Here is a 12,404-nt window from a genome sequence, read left to right on the forward strand (position 1 = left end):
TGAATCTCCATGCTGCAAGAAACAAAGATTCCACGTCTTTCAAATGAGCCTGTGTGTTGTGCTGAATGTTGCACCCATTAGGAAGAGTTTCAGCTTCAAATCATATCTCAGGACTTCTGCTTGTGGTTTCTTGTGCTTCAGTTACTCAGCACACAGACCCCTCTACTGCCAGGGACAGTATGCAACGCTGCATGCATGAGCGGGTCTCCCGAAGGCATGCAAGAAATTCAAAGAATGAAGTTTAAACTTTCTCTTCCTACTGTGATTCTCATTTCATGGGCTTGGCAGCACTACAAGCCTCCTTTACACCCTTAAATATTAACACAGCTATTCTCTCGATATGGGATTCCTCATTATCATATGAATAAATGATTAATTGTCACTGTACTAAGCAAGTGCAACTTTTATAACTATATGAATCAGCACTGAGCCAAACCCTTCAAGAACAGTAAGAGTTTTCCAGCATTTATTGCACTTTATTGCTTCCTGGATCATTTAAAAGAAGTCACTGACAAACAATCGTTTACACAGGCTTGAAAGTTTGCCACGGATGTAGTGAGCAGTTCAGTAGTGAGAAGTATTTCAAAATGCAGACAAACTTTCTTTCCCAGCAATTTAATGCTGGTTCTTTGGCAGAAAACTCCACGGCTTGTCCAGCAAATGCTACTATTTGTGATGGTACATCTTGTGTATTACCAGAAGATAATTTTAATCGAACTTTGAGTGTAGTTTTAAGTACTGTTCTAACAGTCATGCTGGCTTTGGTGATGTTCTCCATGGGCTGCAATGTGGAACTTAAGAATTTCTTGTGCCACATAAAAAGACCATGGGGTATATTTGTGGGTTTCCTTTGCCAGTTTGGAATTATGCCTCTCACAGCCTTCTTGCTCTCTTTGGCCTTTAACATCCTTCCTATTCAAGCTGTTGTGGTGATGATCATGGGATGCTGCCCAGGGGGCACAGCCTCGAATGTCATCGCCTACTGGGTGGATGGAGACATGGACCTAAGGTAAGAGTAGCCACTCTCTAAGTACTTCATGTGGCTCTTTACATTGTAAATTTTACATTGAAAAGGACTGTCTGATCTGCCTGATGTTTTTCTTAGCTTTCTGGCACAGGCATGGTGGTTTCTCCTTGGTAGAGATGGTTAGCTATTAAAACTGCAGTAAATATAAGTAGAATAACAAATGTCCTTGGTTCATTGGGAATTCATGAGGAAAATATTACAACATAATTGTGTATATTAGAAAATATCTTTGTTGTAAAACTTCAGATCCTGGAGCAAATATCATCCATGAAAATAATTAAGATAACATACATTATGAAAACTTTGCCAAGTTAAAATTACTTCTTTTTTTCCAAGATCTTGAATAGTAAAAAAATTAAAAAACACATGGGATTTTAGGACCAGAATCCTCTGTACAAAACAGTGGGTATACAACTTTTCTTGAAGTAATGTTTCTCAAAAAATAGCTCCTGTGAAAAAAATATTTTCCCTCTTCTTGTGTTCTATACAATAAAAAGACAGGTATTTATTTTCTCTTTGGGAACTAGTTCTAATGAATATCACTTGGGATAATTATTTCAGCTCCTGGAACCTTATTGCAAAGTCTTCAGACTGAGGGAATATTTTACACTACTGTAAATAAATACTGTAAATAATAATAGTGGTTTATAAAACACTGCTCAAGGCAGCCCTGCACATTGGGAGCAATGGAAACCCTCCTTTGTGGCAGTGTGATGGTCTCAATGACAAAATGCTAGGAACTCAGATGTGTAAGGCACCTGACATGGCCTAGGACATCAAATACGCAGAAGTGAACCCTAATCTTGATGCAAATTCCATGGGGGGTTCATTAAGAGCCTTTAAAAATAAGCCATCTTTTTATTTTTATGTCCTGATTACTTTGGTCTAAAATAAACAGGATAATTTCTCTCTTTCCTACAGAGTAAAATTAATTGGAGCATTCAGCCAATTTATCATATGCCAGTCCTAACTAGAAATGGAAAAAAACAGTAGTAGCAAGAAAGATGTGGAACTAGGGTAAATAGTCTAAGAATGTTAACATTTGTAGCTTTAATACATTTTTTCCATCCTTTGAAAACAGTGAACTTTTCTGTCACATACAGGTGTTAATGTAAAACAGCTTACAAATTATGAATGAGGTCAGCTCTGCTAATCATTGACTTCCTCATTGTAGAGGAAAGATCTATGATAATAAGAACTGTAAGGTCCTTAATTTCAATTAATACAGGTCTAAGAAACCAAGATGGAAAGATATTGAGTACAAGGCAGAAATTCTGTTCTAATCTCTCCCTGGAAGAATAAACTAAGTTAAACTATGCTTGGTCAGCTATGTATGTTCAGAGTTACTCCACTGAAATCAGAGGTAAAAATCCAAATTTATAATGTTATAAACATGAATAGGATTTCTATCCCATGATGCTGACAGAGGGTGAAGTTAATTTAAAATGCCTTTAAAAGGTTGTTCTTCAGGTAAAGGCCTCTACCTTAAGTCAAAGCTTTTGACTTTGAGACAAAGATACGGGGACCACAGGATACAGGAGGTTCAGTAGATTGTAAAGGCTAGCATCTTCTCTTCTCAATAGAAGAATTACATTAGAAATTGTGTGGATGTTTTCTGGAACCACCACAGTATTATAGAAACCTGCCCATCATATCAGACAATGTTTTGGTTTTAACTGTAATACTTTAGGATAATACATTACAATCCATGGTCATTGTCTATGGTTCTGCTTCAAAACCTCTCTGTGCAAATAGACCACAAGTTAGAGAAGGAATTAGTTTTATAATTAGCATTATAATCACAGCCAGGTGAAGTATGATTTCATATCTTTCTTATTAAACCAAACCTAGCTGATACCATCTAATGCTTCCCCATGGAGACATCTCTTGATGTTTCACTAAAACTGCTTCTGTGGAAACAGGGACTGAGTTTAGAGGCTGGCCAGACTTTGGAGAAGAAGGTACATTCAGGGACAGTATAAAGATACAGGAAATACAGAGGTAGGAAACATAAGGGGTTTTATCCATTTGGGATTTCATCAAACCTTCTTTGTAGCCCATGACTCTTTTTCTCTGTAGGAGACTTCTCCAGGAACTCTTTTGCTGGAGGCTCCTGCAAAATCCTCTTCAATGATTCTAAAGTACTGAGTGACAGGAACCAAAATTAATGCAGATATTCCTGTGGTTTCTGCATTAATTTTTCTAGATTTCTCTGGATCTGCTCAGTCTGGACCAGGATCAGTAGTCCCTTTTCTGAGGACAAGCAACAAAAAAGAGAAATCAGAAAGTGAGGCTCAGAAGAATGCTTCAAAAATCTTGTAACTAGAGCCCTGTCTCAGTATTTTTATACCAGAAAAATCAGATTTCTGTGCATAATTTTATCCATTGTATTCCATTTCTGAAAGTTTCCTCCTTATTTTAGATGCCTTGCCTTTTCCTATTTCTTCATTCCTGTAGCAGAATGCATCTTTTTGTACAACAGAAAACAGAAACATCTTTGCAAGATGCAGCAACAATGCTTATGCTAAGCCTCACTGAGCAATTCTTAACACCTATTTTTTGGCCTAGAGCAAAACAAGTCAGAAAAGGGAATTTTATTATATCACATATCCTGAATAATGAAATGGATTTCTATGCTGTCAAGTTCAGAGTGAAATTTAAACACTCTAGAACTGCTGGCAGAATGGTAAGCCCCATTTGATGTCCATCTCTGCCCCTGTTTGCCATACATCCTCTCTGAAACCAGACAGACAGGCAGCATGGAGACAGACTTGCCAACAGACCTTCCAGCTTCCCACCTGTCTGACTGCCTCCTTTGTACCAAAAATTATGGTTCTGTGGCTGCAGAACACCTTGATATTTCTTATTTCTTGATATTTCTTTCCATGTTCTTTTCAGCAGAAGCCATTCCATTCATTTAGCTTTTCTCTAACCTGATAAACAGGATAAATTGTCTGTAGCCAGCAACATTTCTTGCATAACCTTTTACAAGGTGTGAAATGGTAATAAGAAAATGAGAAAGACTATGAGCTATCATGAGATGAACTGTCACTGTAACCAATTCCTTTGCAGCATCAGCATGACAACTTGCTCCACACTGCTTGCAATGGGAATGATGCCACTTTGTCTCTTTATTTACACCAAGATGTGGACTGATGCTGATGCAATTGTACTCCCCTATGACAGTATTGGTGAGTCCAGTGAAACAGCACTTTCCCTTCTGTCTATCAGCCCTTCAGTGACAACCACCTCTATACCATCAACCTGCAGTCACAAAAAAATTACCTCAGGTTTTTAAAAATACTCCTCTCTCTACTTTTTAATAACCTCCATGAGCATTAGGTACCGAAAATCACATCAACCACAGCTCTGCCAAGGAAAGACTTGAAGCCATTATAAATATTGTACAGATAATTATGAAAAGATTGCATGCTTTTTTCTTTTCAAATGGTTTTGAGACCTATGTGGTAGTGGGATAAGAATATAGATTAATTCATATAGGAGTAGCTGCTTCTCCTGGATGAAAGTGTTTGTAACAGTTTAAAGACACAATCCTGCAAAGTGCTAAATGCTGAGGCCATAATCTGGCACAATACTTAAGCACATGTGGATAATTAAGCAAGTGATTAAAACTGCTAAGTCTTTTTGAAAAGCTGCAATCTACGCTGCCAGGACTGGCTTCGTTTGACTTCCTGTCAAAAATCTCATCCAGCTACAAAGAGAAAATAGTTAAAGTGTTTAGAAATACATGCTCCAGTGCTTTGCAGAGTTGTGGCCCTAGTGCTTATCAAGTGCAGTTCCATGTTGTGCTAATCTTAAAAGCCAGCAGAATCACTTTCACATTCTTCGGCTTCACTTCCCATTGTCCTCGGGGAAAAAAAAAATCACATACATTGCTTGTGCTTTCAAAATAAATACTGGAAGGGGAAGGCCAAAACAAAAGAAGCTCTAAACCAGTTGCTGATACGGTACAGTAGCGAAACACCTGCAGACAAAATGAACATTCAATATAGCTACTCACATCACAGGATAGCGATGATTAGCACACTCAGATTTCTGTCTGCCTTTCTGACGCAGGTGAATGAGCATGTAGCTCAGCAGAATGGCAATTACTTCAACAGGCTGCCAAAGATAAGAGTCTATAGAAAAGCAAATGGGCAGGTGCAGGTAGAGTGTGCATGCTCCGGGGTGTGCACACCAGAAACATCCCCTGAAGGGCTGCTTCAGACCCACAGCCACTCAGCATGGTGTCTGTGCTGTGTGAGCTCCTGCACCACACAGGATCTTAACTTCTCTTGTCTCTTTTTACAGGACTGTCTCTGGTAGCTCTTGTGATTCCTGTTTCGTTTGGAATATTTGTCAACCACAAATGGCCTAGTAAAGCTAAAATCATACTTAAGGTACGATATATAAGGCTGAAGCATAAGCAATTATGGACAAATTATGGAATCAGTGGGATCACTGAAGCAGTACATTACTATTCATAGTATTAGTGTCTGACTTCATAAGACCTGGAAAGTTTTCAGCAGAAAACAAATGAGGTGCTGGGGAAATGTATTGCATTCCCCCTGCATAAACATGCATGAGTTGCATGCATTATTAGAAACCATCATTATCTAAAGAACTTACTTTTGTCTTTGGCTGCAACTATGTTAGTAATTGAGTTCAGTATATAATGTAAACTGAAACTGGAAGGAAAATCATTCAGGTCAATGGAAAGCAGTTTTACTCTGCAAAAAAATAAAAAATTAAATCACTACGGATCAAAGTGCCTTTCTCCTTTTAAGAGAGTTTCCTGATTTTTTGTGGGCAAATTTTTTTGAGTGTGAAGTCAATTTTTATTAAAAAATAATAAACAGAAAATATTCCAACACTTACAAAAAACTAAAAATAAAAAAATCACAAAATACAGCTATCTTTGCAAGATAGTTTCAGATACATCAAAAATATGGGGATTTGGGCAAAAACTGTTGTCATCAAAATAATAATAATAATTCAGCCACATCTAGGTTGACAGCAAATTAATCATTCGGAGCATTTAGTTTAAAGAGATTTTTCAGATGTGCTGAGAATTCTTAGCCTTTGTTAACCATTCTTAGTTAACAAATATATTATCTAAATTTTCTTAAAGAAAACTAGTCTGGTCACTTGTTTTTACATATATTTTGTTATCATTTCTTTGCTATTGGCTCAGCATAGAGCACAAGTAAGGTCTTTTAAAGTCAATTCATTTTCATTAAACTGCTAGCTTATTATGTTGCATTTTTAAATGCATTCACAGCTTACCATTTTTGTTCAGTGAGTTGAGGGAAAAGCATGGACTTGTACTCAGATGAAAAGAAACTCTGCTTGATCTCTCAACAAAGCCCCATGTCATTTCTTCTTACTGAGTGGGTGAGCAGCCCACAGAACAGTGCACTGAGAGTTTGTGTAGGACAATGATGCATCAAGTGAAGATTGAGCCATAGCTGTCAGATTAAGGCCTATATAGTGAGAAATTCAGACAAGAGAACAAAGACTGTGCCAGGTGAAAGAAGAGCTTGTCATGGTCAGACCATGTTTCTTCTTCCTAGGTGCACGTGGTTAATAGCTCAGCCAAACAAAAGCACTTGTTCACTCAGTGCTCTTAAAAGTGCTTCAGCCAAAGACTGATGAAGCCACTTCAATGGCAATACATGTTTTAGCTGAGGAATAGTTTCTCCTAAGCCTAGACTAAGAAGTCTGTCTCTGAGATTCCTTGCAACATAGGCTATAATGACAGACATTCCACTTGAGTATTGAAAAGAGAGTGAGTTATAACTTTTTTAAGCAAGCAGCAGTAAATATCTCAGTACATTCAGTCACAGGAAATAAGATCAATTGCAGTGCTTAGGTATATGTTGAAGGGCTATACAAGCACATAACCAGTTTTCAGGCATGAATTTTTAGCCCCATTAAAGATTTACCCCAGCACTCGGCAAATAATTTCCTAGCACTAGCAGAAGAGCAATCTAATGTCGAATTAGCACACACTGTACTTAGCCTCAGAGTGTCATTCTCCAAGTGGGGGAGGAAAATGTAGTATTCTGCCTACTAGGCTGTCACTTTCTCAACAACTCTGGGGTAATTTTTCTATTGTGTGCACCATTCCTCACTCATATCCCACCTGTGAAATTATTTTTAATCTCCAGCCCTAAGTACAGTTACAGTCAAGGCTTCAAAAGACTGGTTTTACAGATATCTGCTATAGATTCCTATTAGAGCTGTGTCTTGATCTAGAGCTGTAGTCACACCTTGAAGCACATAGTACATCTCCTGTTTGGTAAAATGGCAGCTATCTAATCTCTCTGCCTGCTGTGAATTGTATTGCTGTAAACATTAGGATTTGTGTTTAAGAAGACATTTCAGTGACTCAAAAAAACCACAGGCACGTTTGACACAATGTTTGTTGCCATTAAACTTCCTTGAGATCTCATTTGTGCAGTATTCTGTGATTCTGACTCAGTCCCTCTTCTTCTGCTTCACAGGTTGGTTCCATTGTGGGAGCAGTGCTCATCGTGCTCATCGCTGTGGTTGGGGGAATACTCTACAAAGGCTCCTGGATTATCTCACCAAAGTTATGGATCATTGGCACCATATTTCCAGCAGCTGGCTATTCTTTAGGATTCCTTCTGGCTCGTATAGCTGGTCTGTCTTGGCACAGGTAATCCATAGCCTTTATTCTACTGTGTAAAAAGGTCATGCTTAATGATTAATCGATGCTGAGAATACTCCCTAAAAATTAGTTATGTTTCAGGGTCATTCATTCACTAAGCCTGTCTTTAGCAATACTATGTGCAGACAAAAGTTTTCTCGTGCACATTTATTTACAGATTCTGACTATAGCACTTCCTCCAATCCTTCCTCCAATATGTTTTCCCTTTGTGTGCCGATGTCTTGCACTTCAAACAAGTGAAACAGGCCTAACTTGTAAGTGGTTTGGAAGTGCAGCAAAACTTCTCATGTAGATGCAGCAGTCTACAATTTATAACATCATTGCAAGAGAGGGAGACAGCAAGTGCCACATATGTGCCATGAAGATGGTTCACAGTCTTTCACAGCTGCTGAACTGCCAGTAATTGGTGGCACCAGCCATAGGTGGAGTGTTTTGTTGACTACATCAGCTGAAGGAAACAATTTTCTTAGTTATCCATTACATTTTTTGCTTATCCAGATTAGTAAAAAGCATAAGGACCCACTGGATGCTATTTGACAAATATCTTTGTGTTATTCCCTTTAGATGTCGTACAGTGTCTCTGGAAACAGGCATGCAAAACACTCAGCTATGTTCCACTATAGTACAGCTCTCATTCACTCCTGAACAACTTGAACTGATGTTTACTTTCCCACTCGTCTACAGCATTTTCCAGCTGTTGTTTGCCCTACTCATTTTAGGAGGTAAAGTATAGTCATTTACTATTACAGCATTATAACTATCATTATTATTACCAGTTTAACTTTTCATGTGTATGGAGAAAACAAGAAAATATAAAAATAATCAAATGGATTTCATCAAAGCATAGCTTTAAAGGAACTGTCTGGAGATGTTGAAATGTTTTAGCATTATAAGAAAAGAAAAGGTTGCACGGATATATGTTACTACAACATGTTTTTCAGACTATTTTTATCATTCTTTTGTTTAATACTAACCATATATTGATCCTCAGGCTACCGTCTTTACAGAAGACACCGTGTCAAAACAAAGACAGATGTTGAGAAAACAGCACAAGAAGAGGATTCAAAACCAAGTGCTAACATAAATGGAGGATATATATCAGATGAGATAAAATAGACAATTACATCTGCTCCCACCAGCTGTGAAGATAAAGAATATATGGTTTATTTTAAACTATTTTTTTCACATGCTGGCTTTTCATGGAAATACTTAGCAAAAGAAGAAGTTCTGCTGATACTGTACAGTGAGACTTTAAAATAATTAACTTAAGAAAGATCTACTTTGATTTTTAACATGGTTTTTGCCACAATTGTAGAATCTGGTTTTGAGGCCAATTCCCTAAAAATATGTAATGTTTTATCATGGATTATTTAACAAACAGCAGAATAAAGGTGGACTGTTGATAAAAAGAAGCATATATCTGCAATACCATCTCCAGCCCATGGTCCTGCAAATCCCTCTGCTGGTCTCAGCCCCACACAAAACAAAGAGAAATCTTGTGAAAGTGTCTGAGCAGGAGCAGAAGTTGATTTGGAAGATCTGTTAAGGCTGAATATGAATCAAGCATGAAATTGGACCAAGCAAATAATGAAATAAAAATTTCATTTAGGTGAGTCTGGGCAGACTAAAGCACTGTATTAATTGCTTGAAGCATTAATTTATTCTAAAGCTATAATTTTAGCAAAGGCAAGGCACCTTATGACTCCACTTTTTTTCCTTAAAGTAATAGAATGTAACAGTCCTACATCTTTGGCCTGGGTCTTTTAGGTTCTGGAAACAGGAACAGAGAGAGACAAAGGTGAGGGCTTAAGCCTTGAGCAATTTTAGTGACAGCAGTGACAGCTGCATACAAAGGAGAAAGCAGAGGTTCTGGAAGTGTAAGAAATTATCAGCTTCTGCACTGAAAGAAAGGAAGGCATTTGAAAAATGGAACAAAAAATATCCCTGATTCATCCAAGACTGCTTCCACCAACCTTAACATAAAACAGCAGTGCTTGGAGAGAGTTACATATTTTTGTTATTTTATGAGCTAAATTTGAACCTGCCAGATGTCTGTGATATGTAGATATTGGTATAGTTGACTATTTTAAGATTTTATTTATATCAACCACAAATAGAAATAATTGGATGTACACATACATTATACATTGTTTCTGAAAATTCAAGAGTACATGTGGAAATCTCTCCTAATTATGTGGAGAAAATGAGTACAATTCTAGGAGAAACAGTGCAGTAAACTCCTTGCATCTGTAATTTTTTAAGGAAACACTCAGTAACATTAGTCATGTAGCTGCTATGTAAAGAAAATACACAGAAAACTTTAGATAAATGAGTAAGAGGTTAGCTGACCAAAAAATTCAAGAGCGAACTGACTATCAGCAAATGTAAACAATGCACCTTTCTGTTATATTCAAGTGGACCTTCCAAGGTATGGTGAGTTAATGTGGCAGGTTTTTTACAGACACAACTGAAATTGTAGAATTTAAGTTCCCAACGTGCAGCTTTCCACTGCTGCAGAAACATGCCCAATACTAAACAAAGAATAAATTCTTGTTGTCTACCATATTTTGGAGAAAGGGTCTCAAAATGTTCCTGAGTTCTGTGAGGCTTGAAGCTGCTTTACTTTTGGCAGGGATATTGGAATGGTCATAACTTCCAAGGAGTTCAACACTGAGTGGGAGTTAGTACACAACGAGGTGTTCTGTGTTTTATAGAACAGAGATTAAACAAAACAATGTGGCAAAGACTGTTATGGACAAATCATAAATTGTGAAATAACACATTCATCAAGAAAAGGATAAACTGTTGTTTGTAACATCTGTATAAAATGGTTGTTGTCTTGCTCCTGCATCTGTCAAAAAATGGACAGTGGAAGTTAATTAGGATCATGTCTGTCTCACACACGAGGCTGCTGCTCTTCCCTCCTGCTTGCTGAACTTCAGTGTTTCTGTGTGTATTTCAAGCAGATCTTGAAAATGTATTGAAGAATAATAGTTTGTCTTGCTTATACTCTGTGTGTGTGTATGTGTGTGTGTGCTGTGTGTATTTAACACAACTGTATAAACATTGAACTAAATAAAGTCAGAAGCTATTTATAATTTTGCCCACTGGAGTAATTTAAGGTGAAAAGAACTGAGACTGAAACCAAACATGCAGACAGAGTTTATAGCTTTGAGATGTAACAAAAACATCTCATGTCATGTGTCAAATGTTTATGTTTAATAATCATTGAACCATGGAGCAGTTTGGATTGGAAGGGACCTGGAAATGTCATGTAGTCCAACCTTCCTGCAATGAGCAGGGACATTTTAAATTAGATCAGGTTGATCAGAGCCCCATCCTACCTGATCCTGAATGTTTGCTTCTAAATCTCCAGCTGTAGAAATGAAGTCTGGACAACACCTGTATCAAATCACTTGTGGAGCTGGGGTGGGCTATTTCACAGTACTGTAGGGAACCATTGGGAGGATGTGTCCTCTCCTCACAGGTGTCCAAAAAAATATTTGGCTATATATAGACCTATAAATTCTGGGATATGGGCTATTCAGTTGCAGTGGTCTGGTGGCCGCCAACCTTGCAGTTATCATTGTCATGATATCATCAAAATGAAAACCCTGGACTGCTGAGATCAGCTTGTGATATCAACCTTCTCAGTGTCACCTCCTCACATTCCACAGTATGAAAATCCTTTCTATGAAAGGCAGTATCACTGAGTCACCACTGCTTTTTAAGCAATATTCTATGCACAGAAACAAGCTGTGGATGGAACATTGCAGCTTGTGCAATTTAAAAGCATTCATGTTCAGGCTAATAAATGCCCACTCTAATTAACTCTTACACCTACTGGCAATCAGGAATTTACCACTTCTAAGAAGTCATAAAGGTTCTAGGCTACCACTGCCAGTTTACTTTTAGATAGTCATTCATGTCCAGAGTGCCTGGGTAGTCCATGACTTTGCTGCAGTGCTGGTTCTCAAGCTGTTGCAGTCAAAATGAGATGAAACATGTCTAAGGATAGACACCCTAAAAGTTGAAATGACAGCTGAATTAATGCCTCACCCATCCCAAGGTCTGTAGTATAAGGCCTACAAAGATGCAAAAATCACACTTCCCAAGGCAATCTGTAGCCATAAATCTGGATATAAAGATACATTCCCTGGTTAGTAAAGAGAAGGAGACACAGCACCACAGAGTTAATAATGCCCACTGCCTCAGAATTGTCTGTCTCTATAAAGTAGATTTAGATGGCCTGACTTACATCAAATATCTAAATTTTTAGTCTCAGACAGAGAAAAAAAGAAAGCTGAAATTACTACCTCTTATCTTTCTTTTTTTTTCCTGCAAAAGGTCTCTGAATATCCAGTTTGTCTTCTTTAACCAGTAAGATAGGCTTTGTAGCTGAGAAAATAAAAACTAGACAAAATAAAAGTTTATATGGTGATTCTAACCTTCTATTGTATAACTTCTAATATAACTAATTTCTCATCTGACTTAAAGACAGGTAGAAGAACTGGTTCAGTCATACAGTGCACTGTGTTAGTTGGAAGAGAGTGTAATTTGAATAGAATTAACAAGCAAATTGATTTGCCATTTACATTAAATGAGTTTCTTGTTTCAAACTAAATCAGGTTATGATGTTCAAAACCTGTTTTTATAATATCTGCCAGTCAGTATTATTTTTGT

General features: G+C 37.5%; 1 protein-coding gene across 1 annotated transcript; it reads left to right on the plus strand.

Moving 5' to 3' along the window:
* The first annotated feature begins 431 nt into the window (after positions 1 to 431).
* On the plus strand, positions 432 to 10,819 carry SLC10A2 (solute carrier family 10 member 2). Its single transcript, XM_023948128.2, has 6 exons — positions 432 to 1,009; positions 4,100 to 4,218; positions 5,339 to 5,427; positions 7,534 to 7,709; positions 8,286 to 8,443; positions 8,713 to 10,819. The coding sequence occupies exons 1-6, from the start codon at positions 588 to 590 to the stop codon at positions 8,835 to 8,837; spliced, it is 1,089 nt and encodes a 362-aa protein (XP_023803896.1). The 5' UTR covers positions 432 to 587; the 3' UTR covers positions 8,838 to 10,819.
* Positions 10,820 to 12,404: the final 1,585 nt, after the last annotated feature.

Source organism: Cyanistes caeruleus, chromosome 3, assembly GCF_971803275.1.
Source record: "Cyanistes caeruleus chromosome 3, bCyaCae1.hap1.1, whole genome shotgun sequence".
Taxonomy (NCBI): Eukaryota; Metazoa; Chordata; class Aves; order Passeriformes; family Paridae; genus Cyanistes; species Cyanistes caeruleus.